The sequence below is a fragment of the Vipera ursinii genome (genome assembly GCF_947247035.1).
Source record: "Vipera ursinii genome assembly, chromosome: 1".
Taxonomy (NCBI): domain Eukaryota; kingdom Metazoa; phylum Chordata; class Lepidosauria; order Squamata; family Viperidae; genus Vipera; species Vipera ursinii.
The window spans coordinates 267,174,629-267,199,906 of record NC_139512.1 but is presented as its reverse complement, the minus strand read 5'-3'; the positions used below and the strand labels follow the sequence as shown (position 1 = coordinate 267,199,906).

General features: G+C 39.7%; 1 protein-coding gene across 1 annotated transcript; it reads left to right on the top strand.

Moving 5' to 3' along the window:
• The first annotated feature begins 1,885 nt into the window (after positions 1–1,885).
• IFNGR1 (interferon gamma receptor 1) lies at positions 1,886–18,694 on the top strand. Its single transcript, XM_083348697.1, has 7 exons — positions 1,886–2,113; positions 10,181–10,295; positions 10,480–10,646; positions 11,190–11,335; positions 11,762–11,936; positions 13,906–14,018; positions 17,094–18,694. Exons 1-7 carry the CDS (start codon positions 2,026–2,028, stop codon positions 17,535–17,537), a joined length of 1,248 nt encoding a protein of 415 aa, XP_083204823.1. The 5' UTR covers positions 1,886–2,025; the 3' UTR covers positions 17,538–18,694.
• The last annotated feature ends 6,584 nt before the right edge of the window (positions 18,695–25,278 follow it).

The following is a 25,278-nucleotide window of genomic DNA, read 5'->3' as shown; positions in this document are numbered from 1 at the left end:
ATATGAGCCAACAGTGTGAGGCAGCAGCCAGAAAAGCCAATGGAATCCTAAATTGTATTAAGAGGGATTCAATCAAGATCACATGAGGTACCAATACCACTCTATAAAGCCTTAGTAAGACCACTCCTAGAATACTGCAACCAGTTTTGGCCACACTATAAAAAAAGATGTTGAGACTTTAGAAAAAGTGCATAAAAGAGCAACAAAGATGATTAGGGGACTGGAGATTAGAACAGACATGTCAAACTCGCAATGTCATGTGACATTGTGCAACGTATCGGAATCTTTTTTGCCATTGCCAGCAATGGAGTAAGCGTGGCTTCTGGATGACATGTCCGACCCAAGGGCTGGCAGTTTGACACCCCTGGACTAAAACATATGAAGGATGGTTACAGGAACTAGGCATGGCTAGTCTAGTGAAGAGAAGGACCAGGGGAGACACGATAGCAGTGTTCCAATATCTGAGGCGCTGTCACAGAGATGAGGGGATCAGCCTATTTTTTAAAGCATCTGGTTGGAAACTGATCAAGGAGAGATTCAATCTAGAAATAAGGAGAAATTTTCTGAGAGTTTGGAAGAGTTTGCCTTCAGATGTTGTGGGAGCTTCATCACTGGAAGCTTTCAAGAAGAGACCTGACTGCCATGTCAGAAATGGTGTAGGGTCTCCTGCTTGGGCAGGGGGTTGGACTAGATGACATACAGGATCCCTTTCAACTCTGTTGTTCTATTCTAAATCTAGGATTATCTGAATTAGCAGAATGGTCTGGCCTTCTCTTAGGATTAATTATGTCCATTTATTGATTTCATAGTTCCAATCTATAGGACGACCTGTAGCAGTTTCTGTCCAGCAGAATGTTTCTTTTCAAGATATGGCAAAGTGATTTGTTGCATTCAAGCACTGCAATTCAAGCACCACACCTTAAACAGTAATTTGTCTTATCATATTCTGAGGAAATGCACAACACACTGCCGGGAGGCACATTCTGCAATACTGTATGAAAACAGACCTTCAGCAAACCCTTTTGATGCAATCTTGAGCAGCCTTCTCAGGAAGCAAACTGAACTTTACAGTATTGCAAAGTAACATTTCAGAGTACGGCGGGACTCCTAGATTTACTTATTGAAGAAATAAATGCAGCGTGGCAGAAGAAAGGAGGCCTTTCAGTGAGGCACGTTTATTTTTCCTGTGTTTGGGGAGGTGGGTGACAATCCTTTCAAGCGTGCAAAAAAAATCACCATCTCGTTCAGTCTGAACCGATAAAAACCGGGTCTCCTTTAAATCGGTTTGGTTCCGGGTGACACCACAGGCCCATCCCTTCAGTGTTCTTGACAGTAGGAGAAATGGTGGCTTGCCGTTGATTTCTATTTTTCGTTTGCCCAGTTTGGCCTCCGGACTTCTACTTCTCTCCTGCGCAAAGAATAAGGAACTGCAAAAAAAATCCGGATGACTTCGAGTTTTAGGTTTCCCTTTGCTGCCCCCACAGCGGCCGTCCGGATTTTTTGCAACCCAGACATGGTAACGAAAAAGGGGATGGGAGGGGGAGGAGAGACGACCCCCCCCCCCAGGCTTGGTGCGGAGAAAGGCTTTCCTCCAAAGAAAATTGTGCCCTTGAAACATAGCTAAATAAGAAAACTCAAAGCAGGCCACACCTAGGCGCAACTTACAAAGCTTTACGGCAGGGAACCCTAAATAAACAGAAACCCTGATTCACAACTCCTTCGTTACCCAACCAATAAATACCAGCCAACTTTCCTCCGCCCTCCCTTTTCCCGTAGCCAGTACCAATTAGCGGGGATTCTCCTGCAAAAAAAAAAATGTCCAGCAATTGTCCCACCCCTTCTTGGAAAGGCACCGGCTAGGTGGAGCTTGTCTAGGGGGAAGCGACTTCCAGGCCGCGGAAGCTGCCGCCGTCCGTCCGTCCGTCCCGTTCCCCCCTTCCCTTGCCTCCCCCTGCTAGCGCCCTCTTCTCGCTCTTCAAGCCCTAGACCCAAATCGGGGCGCGCCCCGAGCGAGGCGTCCAGAAAATGAGGGTTGCCGGGCCCTGGCTCGTCCTGGCGCTCTTAGGCTGGAGCCTCTGCAGCGGCTTGAACGCCCGGGAACCGCAGACGGAAGGTAAGCCGGAGACCAAGAGTTACGAGGAGGTGAAAGCGGGCAGGGCTGGCGCCTGCGCTTCATGTCTTACAAGAGGGGGGGAGTGTCAGCCAAATATGGCCTAGGACAGGGGTCTTCAAACTTGGCCCTTTTATGACTTGTGGACTTCAACTCCCAGAATTCCTCAGCCAGCAAAGCTGGCTGAGGAATTCTGGGAGTTGAAGTCCACAAGTCATAAAAGGGCCAAGTTTGAAGACCCCTGGCCTAGGATGGTGGCTTTCGGGAGGGAGGGAGGGATTTGGGGGGGGGAGAGAAGAAAGACCCTGCCTGCCAGAAGAAGCCTACATTAAATCGGGATTGTCCGGTCCGTGCCTAGATTCTTGTTTTGAACCCTTTTCCTGTTTCTTCCCGTCATGCGCTCTTTTTTCTGTCTGCTCCCACCTCCGCGTATGATGATAACTTTATTGTCACTTTGAATGTACAGCAATCGGCATACATCAAAATGAAATTTCCTTGCATACAGCTCTCAAAGGGTCACCACCTCCGATATATCTACTCCTTGTTCGGGGCCCGCTCAAATTTCACATTGTCCATTTTAGTCTCTAGGGCAGGGGTCTTCAAACTCGGCCCTTTTATGACTCGTGGACTTCAACTCCCAGAATTCCTCAGCCAGGCATGCTGGCTGAGGAATTCTGGGAGCTGAAGTCCACGAGTCATAAAAGGGCCGAGTTTGAAGACCTCTGCTCTAGGGAGTGAACGATGGCAAACAGGACAGATGGAAATGGGGCTCCATGTGGATTAGCCCTCAAATTCGCTTGTATTCTGACAACCTCGCCTTCTTTCCTTTTTCTGATCCTGACTCTTCCACCTTTTCCTTAAAGAGGCCTTGCTTCTTTTCACCCCTGGAGTACGCTGCTGCCACCTGCCACCGCCACCAACTCCTCCAAAAGCCTCTCTCTCTTCCTCTGGGCCTGCCGACAGCCTCATCCAGTTCCTTCGCTCCATAAGCTCCAGGTCCTCTCCTCCTCTGCCTCCTATCAAACGTCTCGAGGGAAGAAAGGGTGAATTTTCGTCTTTTTATTTTAGATTCTCGAATCTAATCAAGGCGTTAAGAATTAACAACATCAACGAAAAGAGGCTGCACCCGCTTGCTCACAATTTCGAGGGGTGAGATCTCTTCCCCCCCCCTTTCTTGGCAAAGAGTTCTTCCGGTTTTCCCTGGCAATTTGCTTTAGCTTTTGTCGACTTTCCTTTATTTCTTCCTGCCGTAAGGGACGAGCATTGATTTCCCTCTTGATTTATTTTTAACTCCTAAAACATGATCCAACGCAGGGGTTAATTCCATTTTCTTTTTTTTACTCCTGTTCATTATTTATATACGAATATTAATCAAAAAGCCAAAACTGAGAGGCTTACAAACACAGAGTACAATAAACTATATGTACAAAATTATAAAAATCATAACTATGACTTCATTAGTATAATGTCCACATGCAGCCCGCCTCAAACAGGTGCTTTAAATAAACCAGATTTTCCTAACACACATAGTGGCTGTTAACACATCTAGGAGATAGTGAATAAACTAGTGGAGCATTGTTTTATTCATGCCAGGTTGATTTATCTGAACATATCCTGGTGTTAGGCTCACATCAACCTTGTCTTGTCATTTCCCAGATTTGTACTAGAGTGAAGATGAATCACAGTTCACCGAAACTCACTTAACATGTTTGTCATGGTTGATCTTGACTGGTTTCTAAAAAGCTAAGAAACTTTTGTTGTGGTTAATACTTAAATGGAAGACTATGTATAGAAGATCCCAAGGCTGTAGATTACACAGGAAAATTTTAAAAAATCTTAGAAGAAAACATGAGCAAATCATTTCCTCAGTGTTGTCACAAAAACAACATGGACATGTCCAGAAGTCACCATGAGTTGTGCTCAGCTTTATGACATCTTTTTACTAGGTTCAACTTTGAGCACAAATAAAACTTGATTAATCAGGAGTAGACAAAGGAATCCTTGTATATTCACACTCGTGGCATCTGCCTACATTTCTGTCCTGCCCCTTCTGTCCTGCTACCTTTTCAAGGGGCTTTTATTTAATGTTAAGTAAAGATGAAGCTGGCCTGATATTATAATAACCCTATATAAAATTGTTCTTTAAGAAAAAAAATGATGCTTATTGTTTCAAAGTGGAACTGTAATGGAAAGTACTTTCTGTAATTGTCATGTTTTTGTTGTTGTTGTTTGGCAATGGCAACTCTGGTGGGGAGGCAAATTCTGCTTATCATGAGAAGCCCTTAACGTGCAAAATAGACTTGTCACTAAAAAGGGACTTATCAATGAAATAGAGCCACTTTTCCAGTGTAATACCCTGATGGCTGGGATGTATGGGAGTTGAAAACCAGTTCAAGACAAAGCACTAGGCTGGGGAAGCTGCAAGAAATGCCTTTTGAAGTTTTAGATTTTTTTTTCACCAGAAAAGTTGCATAGGAAAAAAAACTTTTAATCTTTTTTCAACTTGTTGAAAACTTTTAATTGTGCATTAGTTCTTTTTAAAAACATCTGAAAGATACTCCTTTTGTAAGCTATTCCTGAGTGAAGCACTTTGCCAATTTATTTATCTGTATCCCACCTTTAGTATTTTTACAAATAATTCAAGGTGGCGAACTTACACCTTCCTCCTCCTACTTTCCCAACAACCACTCTGTGAGGTGGGCTGGGCTGAGAGAGTCTAGCTCAGGGGTAGGCAACCTTGGCTCTTTTATGACTCGTGGACTTCAACTCCCAGTTGGAGTTGAAGTCCACGAGTCATAAAAGAGCCAAGGTTGCCTACCCCTGGTCTAGTTCAAAGTCACCCAACTGGCTTTCATGGGTAAGGTGGGATTTAGCTTTTCTCCTTCATCATAGTACAGCAGTGTTAGTGGGGTTTTTTTCCTTCTTCAAATAAGAAAGTAGAGAACAGATAAAATCATTTTATTGTGCAGGGTGGTTTTTATTATTTATCGGCAAGCAGCTCCTTGCTGTTATAAATAAGGTATTTCTGAAGTTAAGTAAGTTTTCAGTCATTCCTGCTTTCCTTTTAAAGAGCATGCCGTGCCAAGTGCAGCCAGCCACAGGAATGAGAATCATGCTTAAGTGGTTAAGACCTTAGTTACAAAAGTCCCAGCATAAGTGTTGTCAGTGCATACAAACACAGAAAGTTGGGGATAGCCTCGCTTATACTGCTGTGTATCTGATGACACTCTGTAAATGGAGGCAAGATGATTTTGTGTTGTACCAAAGATGTTTTTTTCACGAGGCAACTGGGGTTTCTTGCTTTTTTTGAAGACATTTTGCTTCTCATCCAAGAAGCTTCTTCAGCTCTGTCTGGAGAGGAATGGAAGGATTTATACTCCTTGCGACAGCTGGTCATTTGCATTCTTTTAGAGCATAATTGATGCCATCTGGAAGTTTTATCTGTGTCGTCAGAGACACTTGAGTAGTACAGATGGGTGTGGAGCCTTCTTGGAACTGTGAGAGAACTGTGTTGAGAGAACTGTGTTGTAGACCAGAGGTTCCCAACCTTTTGAGCACCAGGGACCAGTTCTGTAGAGAGAGGCTTTTCCACAGACCGGAGGGGGCGTGGTTTCATGTACTGCCTGCATCCCATGGATGGGGCTTTACTTGTTTGCGTGGATTGGTTACAGGCATGCCACGGCCCGGTACCGGTCCAGGGGTTGGGGACCCCTATTGTAGACTGTAGATGATGTCATATCCCTCCCCCTCTGCTGAGAGAGGACTGTTCAATTTTGACATAGGCCTCTTTGACCTCTGTTTCAAACCAGCAGTCCTCTCTGTCCAAAATATGGACTTTGCTGTCTTCGAAAGAGTGGCCTTTGTCTTTTAAATGCAGATCGACTGCTGAATCTTGTCCTGATGGGTTCGTTCTCCTATGTTGTGCTATATGTTTATGAAGTGGTTGTGTTTTCCCCAATGTACAGATCTGCACATGGCTCACTGCATTTTAGTGAATATACTACACTGCTCCATTTGCATCTGGGTGTTTTACCCTTGGGATGGACAAGCTTCTGCCTTAGTGTATTCTTGGGTTTGAAGTGTGCATGTATGTTGTGTTGGCTGAAGGTGACCCTGACGACACAGATAAACTTCCAGATGGCATCAACAACTCTCTAAAAGAATGCAAATGACCAGCTGTCTGCAAGGAGTATAAATCCTTCCATTTCCCACCATCCAGTCAGAGCTGAAGAAGCTTCTTGAATGAGAAGCAAAATACCTTCAAAGAAAAACAAGAAACTCCAGTTGCTTCGTGAAAAAGCATCTTTGGGACAACGATGACCTGGATGACTGAGAATCTCCACAGACATTGTGTTAATGCTGAGGTGCATTTTTGTCTAAAGACAATTATGTGCATTGCAGTAGGATACCTCTCTTCATAAAAAGAAATGGTGTAAGGGAATTCCATTTATAGACATATTGACTGGATTGCTTGTATACATTTTATAAAATACTGCATATTTTTATGCTCTGGACAGTTTGTCTTCCCTTGAATGACATACAGGTAATCCTTTATGTACGACTACATTTGAACGCAAAATTTCTGTTGTGAAGCAAGACGGTTGTTACGTGGGTTTTGCCCCATTTTATGACTTTTCTTGCCACAGTTGCTAAGCGAATCACTGCAGTGGTTAAGTTAGTAACACCGTTGTTAAGTGAATCTGGCTTCCCCATTGACTTTGTTTGTCAGAAGGTTGTAAAAGGGGATCACGTAACCGTGGGACACTGCAACCGTCATAAATACGTGCCAGTTGCCAAGCGTCTGGATTTTGATTGTGTGACCACGGGGATGCTGCAACAGTCATAAGTGTGAAAAAGGTCATAAGTCACTTTTTTCAGTGCCGTTGTAACGTTGAACAGTCACTAAATGAATGGTTGTAAGTTGAGGACTACAAGTACTTGATTCCCTCAGCTAGAGCAAATTGGAGGAAGAATTTAAAAGGGGAGGGCTAGTGATGGGTGACTTACGAGTTAGCTAACTAGCACAGGTCATTTGGGCCCCAGATATAATGGTGTTTGCCCAAAGAAGGTAGGTTTATTCTAGACCAGCAGGCTCTCTAAAGCATGTCAACAATGCCTGGGTCTTATTTCCCAGAGCAAACGTGTTCAGCAAAGAAGTGCTCAGCTCTCCTCTCTTTGCTTCCTCTGCTTCAAAGCAAGATAGTTGGGTGTTTGCTAGTATCTTTCAATATCTCAGCAGCAGAGCAGCCAAACGAAACCCCAGTTTGAACTTTTGAAGAAGTTGAAGAGAGCTGCAGAAATGTAGAGTAGAAATTGCTGACCTCCACAATCTCAAGGCCTCGCCACAGTGAGCATAATTTACTGAAGCCTGCCTTCAGAACAACCACCATTTTTTAAGAGGCAGGGTTCCCCCCCCCTTCTCCAACGGCATTTCATTGTGACTTTATCAGATGATCTTCTGCATCTAGGAGGCCTACAATTGTGGCCTAGACTGTACGAGTGAAATACCTCTTGTTCATTGTGGATTGATTTTAAGCTAGGATATAAAATGAGTTTCTCCATGCCAATTAGTTAACGTTGTCCGGTGCAGAATATACCACATGAGTTTAATCTCTTTCTTGCCATGGTTTTTTTCCGGTTTATTTACACTAAGATTTCTGCCCAGGCTACTTGGTAGTAGAAGAGACAGACTTGGAAGCACTCACTATCGGATTGGAATTTTAATGAAATACATACACATTTCTATATATTTTAGCAGTTCTTTATTTTAGTAGTCGTTGTAATAACCAGTATTAACTAACAAGGCATGTAGGCTCTTCCGAAAAGTAACAGGATCACTCCCCAATTTCCAGTAACACGTACCATGACCAATAATTCAAACATGTTGATGCTATTTTGAAAAATGGGGAGCAGAAGGGAAAATAGGAAGGTTGCAACATCAAAATGAATTAAATTGATTGTTTTAATCAAGAACATCTTTGCTGAAACACAGACTTTTGGCATTGTTAGGCATATATCTATGACCAAATGGCTTGTTCAATGCTGGCATGATCAACAGACCAGTCCTTTTTTTAGTGTCAGTTCTAGAAACCTCTTTTAAAAGGGAGCCATCTTGATATTTAATCTTATGAAATGTAATATTTTCAATGCACAAATCTGGTCTTGCTATTCCCCCTCCCTTTTTTTTTCCTTTGTCTTAAGAATGAGGAACCTGCAGTGCTTTACTGAATGACAACATTTAGCAACTTTGGTTAGCATTGCTAACAGTGAGGAACACTAACTAATGTTGTAGTTCAGCAGTAGCTGGAAGGGCTGCAGGTTCTCCTCTCCTGAAAACAACGAGCAAAAAGAAGATCTCTTGTTTGCAACCGTGCAAAATAAACTTATTTGATAGCCCAAACGTTATTCCACAGAGTTAGAATGTTTTTGATGTATTTATCTTATGCATGCTTAAGATAGAATACAAGGTAGCACTTTCAAAATACGTTCCAGTGGGAGAAGCTCAATTTGGACCGTTTCCCCCCTAGATCAGGGGGAGGCAACCTTGGCTCTTTTATGTCTCGTGGACTTCAACTCCCAGAATTCCTGAGCCAGCATGGCTCATCTTGGAAACCTCTCCCTTTCCTCTCAGCATGGCTGGCTTAGGAATTCTGGGAGTTGAAGTCCACGAATCATAAAAGAGCCGAGGTTGCCTACCCCTGGCCTAGATCCATTAGTGAAGATGTTTGCTAGCTGAAAAGCAGTGTGTGCTGAACAAAGAAGCAAGGAGAGTGGCAACTTTATTAAACAACATGAGTAAAAACATAACTTGTGGATTCCAATACAAGAGGAAGTTTCTCTTTAATGTCAAAGAAATTTGGAGAGTTCCTTTCTCTAGTTCCCACTCAGTAGGCACGGTGACCACTTCAGATGGCTATGTTCTCTGCATGCTTCAGAACTCTGTTAATCAAAGAACGGACTTTGGAATTCAGAATTATGTATCTTCCAATTAGATGGGAAGCTGCAGTAATAAATATAGTTTAATTGTATAATACTTCTGCAGTTAACAACTAACCCTTTGCAACATAGTTACTTACGTGTTTATAACAGTGTTTTCTTATCACCCCGCTTGGAAGCAAATGAAGTAAGGACTGTATGTACTTTTCTTAACTATCCTGGCATTGTCAATTTAACTTTGGATATTTTAAATATTCGAATACCAATTCTCTTGTGCTGGTTGATGACCACAATGAAGTTAAGTAAGTAAGTAAATGGAGGCCAAGCCATACAGAGTGCTGAAAATTGAAAACCAGTTACTGGAACTGACTATGGAAGCTTATTAATCAACAATGCGGCACATTCAGCAGCTGCCAAGTCATCTTCAAAGGCAATTCCATTGAAAGCACATTGCAGTAGTCTTAACTTTTTGACAAATGAGTGTGAGTCAGTTTTGCAAGGGCCTCCCGGTCTCACAAAATGTGTTGCTTCAAAGGGAACGTAATCCTGATTCAGAATCAGCTTGGGGAATAGGATCGTGCCCGTTCAATCTCTGCATGTTTGCACCCACACAGCCCCTCATAGCCTCCAGATACTGGGTCAGAACCATTACAACATCCTTGGTGTGGTCTGGCCTGAAATGGCAGCATACAGTTGAGCATTATTAGCAAACTGATGATGTATCGCCAAAATAATAAATAGCTTCTCGCTGTTATCTGTTTATGAGAGAGCTTTATTACTGGAAGAGCCATGTGTGCTTGACAATTCTTCCCCCGCACATTCATATTGATTGGTACTGTATGCTCAGAAAGGAGCAGAATTATTGTAAAACAGTGGCCCTAAACAGCTATGGTCAGCGGTATCAAACACTGCTGAAAGATCCAGGAAGAAGCACATTTTACCCCACATCCAGGTCCCAGCAGAGGTCATTAATCAAAGTCCTACATGTTTCTCTCCTATACTTAATTCCTGCATCTGTTTCTTCTAGGATAAATCTCAAAACCTTCCCTAGTAAAAGAAGATAGTTATACTGATAGCATCTTTATAGCTGTTTTGCTAAACTTCATTAAAATCTGTATTTTTTTTTGTTTTTAGTTCCTTCCCCAAAAAACGTTACTGTAAAATTATATAACAACAATATCTCTGTATACTGGGATAATGGAAGTCCATCCTTAGAACCTTTATTTACAGTGCAGATGAAGTGCTACAGGTAAGACTATTTTCATTTCAAACTCTGCATTTTGTTTTATAATGCTTTTCTCAATTTTTGTCACTGATTTTGTTGCCCAGTAAATCAGCAAAAACCAATAGACACAAATTTTCTTTTTTTTTACTTTTTAAAAATAGTTTGACTATAAACTGAACCCTTTTTTTTTCTTCCCCATTTTCGGTAGCCCTGCTGTTTACAAGGAAATTGATACTTGCATAAACATAAAGCAACGTTATTGTGATCTTACCAACAAAACTGATAACTGTGAAACTTTCTGGGTAGGAGTGAAAGCTCTTTCTGGACAACACCAATCTGAATACGTTGAAAAAAAATTTGACGTTCTCAGGGATGGTAAGTGATCATTCATATATACAGTTTAGATCAAAGGTCTTTACCACTTTTTAGAAGTTGATTATTAATGATGCCACCTAGTGTGGTAATGAAAGGTCTGCAAGGAAACAACCAAGCTCAAAGAGCCCCAAGCACCCCACAGTCCTTCAAGTTAGGAGAGGTTCTCTTCTCCTGAGAAAGGGGTGCATATCGGCTCTTTCAATGCTTTGTTACTTTCATTTTCCTCCAAGATGGGGTACAGACAGCAACAGGACAGGATTAACTAGAATGGATCAGAAGCACGTCATCCCCAAAATATTCTTGCGCTCTCCAAATTTTATAAGGCAGATGGGATTTTGAGTTTTGACAATATGCATCACTTTGTAAAAGTAGTCCCTTGATTGCGTTTCCTACATGATTGTTCCCAGAAAGTGACTTATACCATTGCATTCTATTTCTATATAAATGAGCATCTTATTATTTTTTATTATTATTTATTTATTTAGAATGTTGTGTTTTGTTGTCAAAATTTGATACTAACAAGAAATTTTGCAACTCTTTCAGGCCAAATAGGACCTCCAAAGTTCAGTCTTTCCATTGATGGTCAGGATATTGTAGTCGATATTGAACCACCTTTATTTCCATATGGTAACCTAATTGAGGAGTTCACCTACAAATTGTTCATTTGGGAAAAGGGAAACCCAGAAGAGGTATATTTTAAGACTCTATTTTTTCTTCCTAATATTTGTGCCTTTGATGCTGTATTCAAAAAAAGTCATTAAGCCTTGTGAACTTAGGCATGGCTGCTCCTGCCGTCTCTGACACTGGTGGAAGCAGAATAGAGAACGGCAAGTGAAGCTGAATGTCACCAATAATCTCTTCTTTGGCAGGATACCTCCTGCCAGTGTCCACTTGATCAGCCCTTCAAGGTGGACCACACTAGGAAACCAAAATCCTGCAGTTCAATATTATTTTTATTATAAAGATATAGTAGCAGAATCTGGCAAGATTGAATGTGACTCTTGGGAAATTCAAAACTCACAGGTTTGGAAACAACGTTCCAGAAAACTTTCTGCTCATTATGTTTACATTTCTTATAGGAAGTTCTAACTGCAATATATCTCATTTTTTAATAGCGACAAGAGGTTGTCTCAGATGACTGGTATCTTGAACCATCATCCACTTTACCTCTGTCTGTTCCTTTGGATACCACTTACTGTATTTCCGCTCAAGTCTTTTCATCGGCACTAACAAAGGTTGGTGAAGAATCAGAAGAAAAATGCATCTCACCAACTCCCACGTCCCGCCTAGGTAAAGATTTTAAATCTTCAGCAAATAGATAATTGTACAAAATATTCCGTCCTAAAGCTCAACACATTTCTGTCAGCATCTCATTTTCACATGTCTGTGGGAAAGGGTTTTCTCTCAGTGTGTTGCAAAGTATTATTTATTGAAAAATCCCGAGGGGCAGAAGAGAGCAAAAAAAGCATAAGTTGGATTCTCCTCTCCTCTCCTTCCCCTCCCCTCCTCCATTTTTCTTTTCTCTTTGTTTATAAATTCCATCTAGTAATATTAATTTTAATTTTAAATTTTAACTTTGTCTTAATCCTGTGGGCTAGTATTAATTTAATTCTATTTTATCTTTCCTTTTTGTATTGTTTTAACTTGCCCTGTGAACCGCCCTGAGTCCTTCGGGAATAGGGCAGTATATAAAATCAATTAATAAATAAATAATAATAAATATTGAGAGCAAAGAGCCATTATTTTGAGATGATAAATTTACTATATCTGATTTTAAAACACTGAAATTTGCATTTCAGCTTGCAGAATGTCATGGTAAAAGTAACATACAGTATAGTGTATGTCTAGGTTGAACCTCTTTGTGTACTTTGAATTAAGCATCATTTTGTTCAGCGGAGCTTCTTCCCTACCAAATTTTACAAAAGATTTTGTGCTTTTAAAAGAATGAGCTATAGAGAATCAAAATGTATGGTTTGGAATAGTGAGAAATTAGGTGGAGTTTCTAATTGGATTGTAGCATATTTCTCTTCCCCATTTTTTAATCAAAAAAGAGGAAGGCTATTCAAATTTTAACTCTTGAAAAATAATGCAAATTCTATACCTTTCCAAATTATTGGTTTTCTCAATAAAGTGATATCTTTTTATGAAAGATGAACATATTATATGATTTATCATACTGACAGTTGAAGCTGCAACTAATGAATATCCATTTCAGGGGTCCTAAATGTAGGTAGTTCTGACCATTCATAAATTTAGGAATTAGATTTTTTAGAAAAAAAATATGTCTAATCTTTCTAACTATTGGATCAAGAGCTTCAGGCTGGAAAAATTGCACATGGAAAGTAAATTCTAACTTATAAACAACTGCATTATAGGAATTAGTGTCACAGTTTCATTGAAAACTCTTGAAGGATATATTAACATTTTGAGACAGTATGGATTTATTGGTATAGTCATAGCAGGAATTATTACCAAAGTGCATCTGTAGCTGACACTGCAATTAAAGTTATTCAGAAACAACTAATTCCTACCAACTAATTAAAATCAGTAAATGAGAGAAGAGATAGTCCATCCTATTAAGGAAAAGAAGTGTTGGAGTCCTGAATCTGTTTTATAGGACTTGGCAATTCTATTCTGAGCTGTCTTTTTTTAAGTAGCATATTTTTTAGCAAAATATTTATATTTTTATACATTTGTACACAGTTTAACATCCAAGCACTAATGCAAGGTTTAAGGCTGAGTGAAATATTTCTACCAATATTATTTCTACTGTGGTGTGTACTTGTTCTATTTTTCTAACTGCTTCTGTCGTCTTTGCTTTCCATGAAGCTTTTTTTCTCATTATCTCTGCCCTGGAAACTATTTATATCTGTATAATTGTACTATAGTCCAAAGTTGGAGCTCCCCTAGTTGTACAAAATATTATTGTGGAAGTATTTCAATCTGTTGGTGTTCCCTGCCCCTAATTTCCTATAATATCAAGCTAGCTGGCTACCTCAGTATGAAATGATTTTATAATTGGATTCATTTAAATACAGTGGATTACCGGTATGCTTTTTTTTGGACAATGGCTGCATACATTTGTGTGATTAGGGAGTTGCATAAGTTCATTAGGCTTTATTAAAGAAGGACCAGTTAACTGCTGGATAACTATATATCTTCTTTTTTTTTTGAGGTGTATAGAAAATGTACATCATGTGGTGATAATAGACATTCAGCATTAATTTTTATATAATGTGTGTCTTTTTTAATTTTGTAGGTTTTACACTAACGTTATGTTTTGGAATTATTGCCTTGGTTACTCTGGTAATCATTCTCGCCGTAGTCTTTATAAAACTTCAGGAGAGAAGAATTAAGCTTCCAAAATCTCTGGTAAGGTACCCCAATATCTTTTATTCCGTCTGAGCTACCAGCTTTATGTTTATTGCAAGGTTATTTTAACATAATCTTGCAAATCTGAAAGTACCCCACCTATCCTCCCCTTTTCCTCTCCCAAAAACTAGGGAGGGTCTCTTCTGAGATGCTTTTGCCACTGATTCTCCTTCACACTCAGTTTCCGTTTTATCAGATCATTGTCTAGGGCAGGGGTAGGCAACCTTGGCTCGTTTATGACTCGTGGACTTCAACTCCCAGAATTCCTGAGCCAGCCACGCTGAGGGGAAAGGGAGAGGTTTCCATGCTGAGCCATGCTGGCTCAGGAATTCTGGGAGTTGAAGTCCACGAGTCATAAAAGAGCCAAGGTTGCCTCCCCCTGGTCTAGGGCCTAGGCTGCAGCTTTTCCTCTCCGAAGGTCATTCCCCCAGAACATTACAGTGGGTTTGTGAGTTCAACATTTCTGTCATTAGAAGTGCTCTCTAGTAAGCCTTATGTTGCTGCAATGAGGCTTCGCTTTGCGGAGCAAAATATATCGAGGACACCTCACTACCCGCAGAACCCATAGAAGGCTAGTGCCAATCTCAGTATTTATTCAGCCATGATAACATTGTAAATAAGATCAGAAGGCCATAGTAAAAAGGGATCCTAGTGAAAACTCCTTGTTCTTGGTTCAGCCAAATTATTTGTCCTTAAGGTGGACATTAATAACCAGTGTTTTTGGATGCTTAAGGATACCATTCATTTGGTCTTCTGATAATTCCTTGTAGTAATTTCAGCATAATAAATGGACGAATTACGGAGGTTGTTTTCCATTAACTTCCTTAGTGCTGCTGTGAGATTTTTCAGGAAAGGGTGTAACAGTTTGGCAGTATGTTTTTGTATTCAAATACAAAACAAAATCAAACAGAAGCAAAGGAATATTTATTAAGCAATACTAATTTCAGAACTCTGTTACATACTAGTTGCAACCAAATCCAGCTAGTATTATCTGTATTCATGCAGAAATACCCCCAATCAAAGCAACCAATGTTGACAATAATAGCACAGCATGATTTTTTTTTAAATCCCATTTATATCCCGCCCTTCTCCGAAGACTCAGGGCGGCTTACAATCTAAAGCAGAAATCAATGTGCTTAGCAATAGCCTTCATTCTATGTATATGCCTGCTTATTAGGGCTTTCGCGCGCGCCCCCCCCAAGCGGCATTATTACAAAGTCAGCTTATTGCCCCCAACAATCTGGGTCCTCATTTTACCTACCTCGGAAGGATGGAAGGCTGAGTCAACCTTGAGCCTGGTGGGACTCGAACCTGCACTAATTGCAGGCAGCTGGTGTTACTTAAGGAGGCATTAGCCCACTACACCACCATTTATTATGCTGAAATTACTACAAGGAATTATCAGAAGACCAAATGAATGGTATCCCTAAGCATCCAATAAGCATCCAAAAACTAAAGTAATATGCATTCCCATCAATCTTATAGTGTGGCTCTCAGTGCAGATCTTTATATTTGTTATCTTACTGGATACATTTAACTGTTGCATCATCATCATTATTAGTACAATTAATATTATGGTTTGTTGCAGTCAGCCAGATGTTCAGACTGGGATTGGCATTTTTGTCTACCTATCGAGTCCTTCCCAAGGACCTGGGATAGGCAGATCTGGATGTTTTATGGGTGTTACAGATAGCATTGCAGGATGAAAGCTGTTCCCAGTAAAGCTGCCTTTTGCAATTGACTGATGGTGACATAGTCAATGCCGATGGTGTTCAAGTTGTGCTCTAATTGTTCATTATTATTACTATTATTTTAGTTGGTTGAACAATCAGACAACTGTTTAGACTGGATTTTTATTTTTATCTACATATTAAATCTTTCTCAAGGCCCTGTGTTGCGATGTTAAAGGTATATTATTGCTACTTGTTTTCATGTGGAAAGCAATAATATAAAGTTTTATTAATTGGATGAATGTAACATCAGTATTGTCCAGAATGTTAATTGTTGGTCTTCCAGTATCTTTCCTCTTAGTTTTATTTCAGTTTCCATTAAAACTGTAAACCAAATGTCTTGTGAATCACGGACTACACATGTTTTGGTCACATTCCCTGACCAAGTTTATGAATTTTAGAATCCACAAATGATAGTGTATCATCAAATAAAATGTTTAACTTTAGAATGCACGCTGTATTATAAAGATATTTCATCTAAATTCACTACTCAGTAGGTGAGGAAAAATTTCAACATATTCCAGTGATCTGGAGTTTGAATTTATTATGTGCTATCAGGTTGTTGACTCATAGCAATCACATAGTTTTTCTCCATGATCCTGATCTGTTAGGATCATTGATTAATTAACTGATTGCCTATCACATTTATATGGTACCACAATCACACAAAGACTCTCAGTGTCTTAGCTGATTATGTCAAAATAACAGATACCCCTTAAAATATATAGTCACATATATTAATTTGGCCTGTGTTCCCCTTTGCTCAGTATTCATTCAGTAAACTTTCAATGTAAGGTTATGTTGCATGAACAGTGCCAGGTAATCCTTGATTTATAATCACAATAGAGACTTCTGCAACTTTTTCCCCCCACAGTCCTTAAGTGAGAGACCATGATTTGTAACCTCTTGCTGGCTTCTCCATTGACTTATCAGAAGCCATTTGGGAAGGTCAGAAGCCATTTGGGAAGGTCACAAATGGCAATCATATGAATGCAGGACACTGCAGCTGTTGTAAGTGCAAGCTGATGGCCAGGCACTTGGATTGCAGTCATGTGACGGCAGGGACATAAGTAGGAGAACTGATCACAAGTCACATTTTTTAGCGCTGTTTTAACTTAGATAGCTAAAGGAAGGGTCCTAAATCAAGGACCAATTGTACAGAGGGAGAGAGAATTTGTTCAATCTCAACTAGGAAAAACCTAGACAGATCAAGATCTCTCTGTCCTAGTTTCACCTGCCAGATTTGGGATAGTTTAGCCCTCTGCTATAATTCCTATTTCATCCCTTTCTGCAGTTCTAAAAATGGAATGGATGGCTGACTTCTTGTTGTTACATTTTTTTGAAGGTGACTGTGGTAAGAAACCAAGTCAGCAATACCGAATATAAGCCAGAATGCAAATATGACATTATAACATCAACATCCTACAAGCCAATGGTAACATGTGAAGATGAAAAACCAGTAGAGAAATCAGATGTCACTGAGAAGGTAAAAATCGTTGATCCCAATTATAGCAAAGAAGTGGATATAGATGATTCCCAAGGAATCCAAAGTGCAAGGAGCGTCCAAGAGGACATGGTTGTAGAAATCTCTGAAAATGAACAGATTTATGAAGACAATGTCACAGATTACTCTAAATCAATCACTGGCCAAGACACATGTCCTGATCTTCAAAATCTGGATCTTCCCAGAGCAGATGTCCAAAAACCCACGGTCCTAAGGTGCTCAATAAAACCATCTGGGTATGACAAACCCCACTGGGTAGACGTAAATTCTGGAGAAGAATTCTGATGACCCTCCGAAAATTGGAAAAGCCGTTTTTCCTATGAAAGAGCATTATTGGAAACTTCATCAGAAGCATCCACAGCCATGCTTGTGAGCACTTTAACCCTTGTAGCACAGTGGGACTTCATATAGCTTGATGGTATAAAACCTGAGATGAGCACTTGTAGATGTCAAAGAACAGAATTGAAGCTACACTCCTATAGATACTTGGTAAAAATAAGTCTTACTGCATTCACTCCATTTTGAATACATATTCGTAAGATTCTAACAGAATGATTTCATGATATGCTGACTTGATATCCTTTTATTGAAAAGCTGGTATTTTCTAAATATGTTAGACTATAAATCCTATAATTCTTTCCTAGTGGCCTTGATTGTGTGCTGGAATATCTGGAGAGCACTGTTCTGCCCTTTTGTTCTCAGAGGAATTATTTTTCTCCTGACAAAAGTATAAAGATGGTTAAAGATAGAGGGATTAATTGACAAGAGGCTTCTGTCCATATTGATTATTAGAAGAGACCGGGGATATTACAAATGTAGTTTACTATATGTAGTAAGGGCAGTTTGTGCAGTTGGCTTTTTGCTGATGGGAGAAAAATCCAAAGAATCCAACTTTTAAAGAAATACTAGAAAAGCATACGTTTCAGCTAAGGCATTTCCATGGAAGAATTTGGGAAGACCATAGTAAGTAAATGGAGCTATGTTGTAGTCAAGGACTTTCACTTTATGTAAAAAGGCTTACTGGTTTCCACATGCATTAGATCTGTACACTATATATGACTCATAAGCATATGAACATATGTTATCTTTGCAGATATGGGAAATACTTGCAAGTATTGGGGCATGGTAAATACTTGGGCCATTTGTTTAGTGCCTATATTTACAGTATATATTTTGCCAGGTGATTATTAATCTTCACTCTGCATTGGAAAGTGTTAAACAAGTAGTTTACAGCTGTGACACGTGAAATGGCCCGCCAGCATTAAGGCTCTTGTTTCTACATACAGTCCATAAACTCAGGGAGATATAATCACCTCCCCAAAACCTGGTACCTCCAAAAGTGCAGTTCCCAGAATCCTCAGGAAACATAAAAATCTGGGACTTGTACTCCCGATAGTATTGAAAGTACCAGATTAGTGAAGCTAGACCAGGGGTAGGCAACCTCGGCTCTTTTATGACTCATGGACTTCAACTCCCAGAATTCCTGAGCTGGTATTCCTGCTGGCTCAGGAATTCTGGGAGCTGAAGTCCATGAGTCATAAAAGAGCCGAGGTTGCCTACCCCTGAGCTAGACTAATCCATTGTACTTTACAAACAAAGGTTTCATCTTCCTTGACTCTAACTAGTTTGGTAACACTACAATTTATTTGAGAGGTAACGGACTGTAGTGGTGAAGATATTGGACTAGGACCATAGAGACCCAGGTTCAAGTCTACCATTAGCCACAGAAGTTCACTAGGTGACTGGCCCAGTCATTCCAGTCAGCCCAGTGTTCCCACAAAGTTGTTGGGAGGGGAAATGGAGGAGTAACTGGTATCTACACGGCCTTGATCTTCTGAGGAAAGGCAAGATATAAATCAGTAATACTTCGATCTGGACACCAATAGATGTTAAACGTTGAGATGACTATCATTTTATTACAGCATAGCTTTCCTTGACAGCATGTATCTTGCAGCAACTATATCAAAATAAAGAATGCAAGGGGAAAAAATACAGGTAGTCCTTGCTTAACATCTGCCCGGTGTAACAATCATTCATAGGTTACAATGATACTGAAAAAGTAATGTTTAGAGCCAGTCCTCAAACAACCATTTCAGCATCCCTGTGGTCACAAGTTTGAGATTCCGTACTTTACACCTAGCAGGTGTTCATGACTCACAGCGTTTGCAATTATGTGATCATCATTTGCACACTTCTCACTTGACTTCCACAAGCAGAATCAATGGATATGCTGGCAGTAAAATCGTAAGTCACGATCACACAATGTCTTGTTTAACAACCGCAGGTGTTTCACTTAATGAGGTTGTAAGTCTACCAGGGCCACGGGATGTCCCACTTAACGACCACATTGCTTAGCAACTGTGTTGCCAGTTTCAATCATTAAGTGAGCACTACTTGTAAAGTTAACGGGGCGCAGTGGCTCAGTGGGTTAGGACGCTGAGCTTGTCGATCAGAAGGTCGGCAGTTTGGCGGGTCGAATCCCGAGTGCCGCGTAACGGAGTGAGCGCCTGTTACTCATCCCAGCTTCTGCCAACCTAGCAGTTCTAAAGCACATAAAAATGCAAGCAGAAAAATAGGGACCACTACGGTGGGAAGGTAACAGCGTTCCATGCGCCTTTGGCATCTAGTCATGCCGGCCACATGACCACGGAGTCGTCCTCGGACAAGCGCTGGCTCTTCGGCTGTGAAACGGAGATGAGCACCGGCCCCTAGAGTCGGAAACGACTAACACACATGTGCGGGGGAACCTTTACCTTTACCTTTACTTGTAAAGTTATCTGTATCTCCACTCTTACCGTTTCTTTTGTTAGCAAAAAGCAAACTGAAATTTGCTGAATTAGCAGACTGGAAACATTTTATAGACTTACTCATAAGGTTATATTCATAGATTTTTTTATTTTTTTATTTTTTATTTTATTTTAATTCCATTTATATCCCGCCCTTCTCCGAAGACTCAGGGCGGCTTACAAGCTTAGCAGTAGATTCTCTTGTCTCCGATTCTCCTTGTATATCTTCTTGACCTTATGATTGTCAATGCCTCGATTCAGGTACAGTCACACTATGTATTGTGGATTTGTTGTGATCCAATACACTTTAACCTTCCTTTTTGGATTGTTTTAGCACATAGAGACAACCTAGTTTCCTTTACAGTTGGAAAGGCTATGGCAACAATTCAGTAAACAAACTATCGATTAAACAACAGCTATACAAATTAGGAACACAACTTCTGAAATCGTATCCTTACAGCTTACAAGATACTGCAGGCAACAGCTTAGGAATAAAGTATCTCCCAATTACGTTGTCATTTAGTTGACTGGGAGGGTAGCTTTTTAAAATTTGATACACAAAAGATATGCTTGCTTGGGAGGAAAGATTCAGATCTCATGACAGCAACACACCAGATGCTGCAGCCTCATAAATTAGGAGAAGATTATGCATAGCCAGCTGCACCATATAAATGCCCAGTTTTTTATACTACACCATGACTCTTTGTATTTGTCATATGGTCTAGCATCTGGTCAGCCTAGTCCACCTCCTATATATCTGCTGGAGTCAGACAATATATTTATTTTGGTGTTATTTATGTTCAGAGTTTCTTCCTATATTGGACTGTTGTTTTGGTCTTGATGGTGAGGAGAACATACTCTATCAAAAATGGTCAAGAAAATGAAGAAAGAAGCAAACTATAAATTGGTACTAGGAGAAAATACTGAGCAAGGCAAAGGCAGCTTATAAAACAAATTTCTTATCTACAGGATTAAGGCATTCTGTCTCCCTGTAGATACATTGTAGTCTGACCTCATGGCATTCAAGATCTGTTTACAAGTATTAAAAAGAAAGTAAACATGCTTTGGTATTTAAAAATGGCTGAAAGGTGTTTATTTCTATTGCTGTTCCCATTTGCAGAGAAGCATTCAACATAGGAACTATTGTTTCCTATTCTGAATTGGCCTTGGGTGTCTTTAATAACAAAACATAAATCAGAATGTCTGGTGAACATTTGTAGCAATTACTTTAATAGACTGAAATTCGTTAAGAACCCATTCCAATGACTAAATAAAATAGTAAGTTTGAGGAAACCTCTCAGACAATAACCACAAGTATCCCAAGGCTTTCTTTAAACACACACACACAAACACAAAATATTTCACAGAGGACATTTATCCAGTCCTAGTTTTCAGCTGTTGCTTTTCAAACTCGTGATGCTCCAAAGTTTCATTTTGGATAAACTAGTTATTTTCTCAATATGTTTATCCAACTGTGTTATGGCACTATTTGTATCAAAAGTAGTAAAATGTTCAATTCTTGTTTCTCTACAGACATGTATATATCTGTGCTATCTTTTCAACAATTTTATTAGCTGTGCAGTTTGGGACATAAAAAATAGAACTCATTTCCTAATACGACACTTTACTATCCCAAATTCATATTTAAAACTTAATTTCAACTATTGAAAAAATTGAAAACAGTTCTGGCACCTTTCCTATTTTTTCCCACACTTTAATAACACAAACTTAGAAACATCAGTATATATGATCATTCAAAAGTTAGGAAAACAGGACTAGAAAATTAATTATTGATGCTGAATATTTTGGTCACAAGTTCCAATTTGATTTCAAGCTAATATTTTAGTATAAATTAAGGTGCATATATCCTATCAAATAAATACATGTACTGTGTTGGAAGGTTGGAATATATCCACATTATTTAAAATCAAAGGAACCTTCTTATTACATAAAATACTTATATCAAATACAGAAAACTTTCAGATCTTTAAAGTCTGAGAACGGCTTCAGGTCCAAATTTCAGGAGTAAGTCTGGAATTCTTTGGGGTATATAATTCCTTTTAAATAGAATGTTCAGTTTGAATTTTGTAAATAAGTAAGTATGATTAGAAATGCACATGTGTAAATACGTACATAGCAAGATTTTGCTTTTGTGTGATTCATTTCAGATTCTTTTGTTCTGTTATCAGTGGTATTTTGCTCATTGTACTAATAAATGTTTTTAAATTAATTTGGAAGTCCTTACTTAATATTGTAACATTCATATTTTATACAGCATTTTATTTTTTAATATATCATTGTTTGTTTAAATCTGTTTATGTTTTAAAAACAGATGTTTAAGAACACCACTTAATTGTGAATGGCTAAGAAAGCAGTTTTCTTCAGAGTACAATACAACAATATCAGGATTATTTCTGGGACTATGAATCTAGAAAGAAGTTTAATAAGAGCTTGAAGTATGCAAGTTACAAACCATATAAATTTCAGAAATATTGTCAGTAGATGGCACTGTTGTTTTGCATTCAGCAAACGTAGAAGGCATCATCTGGACAGTAGGTGATTCCAAGAGACTGGGAGTCCGATTTTCATACACAATGTATAAATTTTTCTGATGATACGTTACCCTTTTTCTTTCCAGCAAACCTTATATAAAATGAAGCCTTTCATGATACATAGGTATGACTGATTGATAACAAAACATGTATTTATCACATTTATAGACTGCTGTAATGCCAGAATTATTGCTAGATTGCAAAGATAAAAATACACAGGACCACCAAAACCCTGTGGAAAATATATAAACAAAAGCCAAACCATAAACCCAGCCAAGGTGGCATCAAGGCCTACATGCTCCTTAAGAACTCTGTCTTGAGTTTCTTCTCTAAAACAGTCAAAGCAGTAGCCAACCTCACATCCACTAGAACAAGAGGTCCCCAACCTTTTGGGCACCAAGAACCGGTTACATGGAGAATGGGTTTTTCTGCAGACCAGAGGGGGAATGGTTTTGTGTGCTGCCTGCATCCTGCGGATGGGGCTTTCCTTGTTTGTGCAGCCCAGTTGCTGGCATGCTGTGGCCCGGTACTAGTCCATGGACCCGGGGTTGGGGACCCCTGCACTAGAAGGCCACTCCAAAGGATTGGTGTTGCCGCCAAAAACAGTGACCTCTAGCCTCGGCACTTTCACCTCCCTAAAATGGAGAGTTGCTAGCAGTTTCTTCCAATGTATCAGTTCTTCAAGACAGGCCTGGTTAGGAAACACATTGTCAAGGACTACTGAAACTCTTAATTTGCTGTATAGTAACAGCCTGCCATACTAGGGTTTTGAGATTCACAGTAGTTCTGTTTTGCTACAATTCAATCTTCACAGCCTTCAGGAACCAGGAGAGAACTTCAGTAGCATTACTGCTGGCTTGGGGTCAGCAACAAAAACCTGCGTGTCATCAGCATGATGATAGCACACCCCAAACTGCCAGATTATTTCTCTCAATGGCTTTGTTCTCTCAAATCCAGAAAACAATCCCTCCACCCAGATGCAAGAAAGGGACAGAAAGACAAGGATCCAAACCAGGAGTCACCCTATCCTCTTCGTTGGTTACACGCCAAAAGGAATACCAGATAATTGGAGGCAATGATGTCCTAATCAACACCCTATATCTTGCCCTTGAAGAGTCAAGTAAATTTGAGTCTCAGACCAGAGTGGCTAGCAGTAGGTCTTAGCAGGAAATTAGCTCTCTGAAACACAGCTCCTGGATAAGACATAGTGATCCAATAAATTAGAAATGAAAACATTTTGCTACTCTTATTACCACCAAGTAGGCCCAAATGCTTAGTCAAGAATTATTTTTTCATTTCCTCCACTGGTGTTCTACATGTCAGTTCTCCCAGAGGTTTGCATGTAGGAGAGGACAAGGCTGAGCCTGAGGGAGGGGTCAAACATGATGTAAGTCACAGGTTCCTTCACGCCCGCAAGAGATCTAAGTCTAGCCCATCTTGAATGCCTCTTTTATATTTCCCACATTTCCCTTAATGGTCAATTGGCCAGATTCTTGTAGAAAGCTTAAACCTTTTGAACTGCCTGAATCTCCCGATTTCCTAGGCCTGTGATACTGCAGTGAACAAAAGAACCATCTAGGATTGGCTGATAGGCCTCTCGGGGTGTTTTCAAATATCCAGCTTACCTCACATTGCCAACAGCAAACCAACCCTCAGGAAATTTGCCCACCAGATTATTAAAAACATCCCCAGTTACTCACCAAAAGCCAACGAAATTCATCTGGTACCTAGCATAGATTTGAATAGGTCCAGCCCTATGGAGATCATAGGTGGCCATCAATTGCACCTGGGCCTGGAAGTGATCTGATCATGATAAAAGGTTGATAATAATATCTTCACATCTAGATCACATAGCAACTATTCCAAAACAAAGGCAAGGTCTAACATATTTTCATCTTCAGGTGCAAGTTCAAAACCACTGGAACAAGCCCCAAACCTGAGCGAGACAATTTTAGAAAAAGTGACATCACTATTCTCAATTAGTTTTGTAGCTAACCAGAGTCTTTTTTTTTTTAAATGGCGGCAGAACACCATAAAGTATGGTTAGTCAAGAGCCTTGCTGAATACTAATGATGCTATTTGCAAGAACATGGTTGCTGATAGCAGCTTACTTCCTTGATGCAGACCTAATTCCACTAGTTTTGCCTTGTGTCCCTTTAGATGTTGTAGAGTGCAGTTGTCATTCTTAGATAGCATGTCCTTGGTGAATACAAAGCCTCTACGATACCAGGTTGACAGGAATGAAATAACTTTAGACTGCACAGAAGTTTCAAGAAAAAAGAATCTCATTTCTTGCAAACCTTGGCAACATAAGAAATTAATGAGAAGTTGAAACACCAAGATGGGTAGTGTCCCAGCTGTTTAAACAAGATCACTGGGAAGCAGAAATCATGATTCATACTATCCAGTTGATATCTAATTATTGGATAATGTTGCAAACAAAGGAATCCAAGGGCCACTTACAGAGTAGCCAAGAGCGGGATTTGTCATGCGGGATGTAGAATGTTTTCCTATTGAAACATACAGTATGCAATGGGGGGAAAAATCACCTTTGATTTCTAAGCATGTCTAAAGGGTAAACTGAAGGCTTGTTCATACATCAGAAATTATTCCCAGCAATAAATAATAATATTTTCATTATCTTATTAACATGCCAAAACAGAAAAGTTTCTAGGTATACCTTACAAA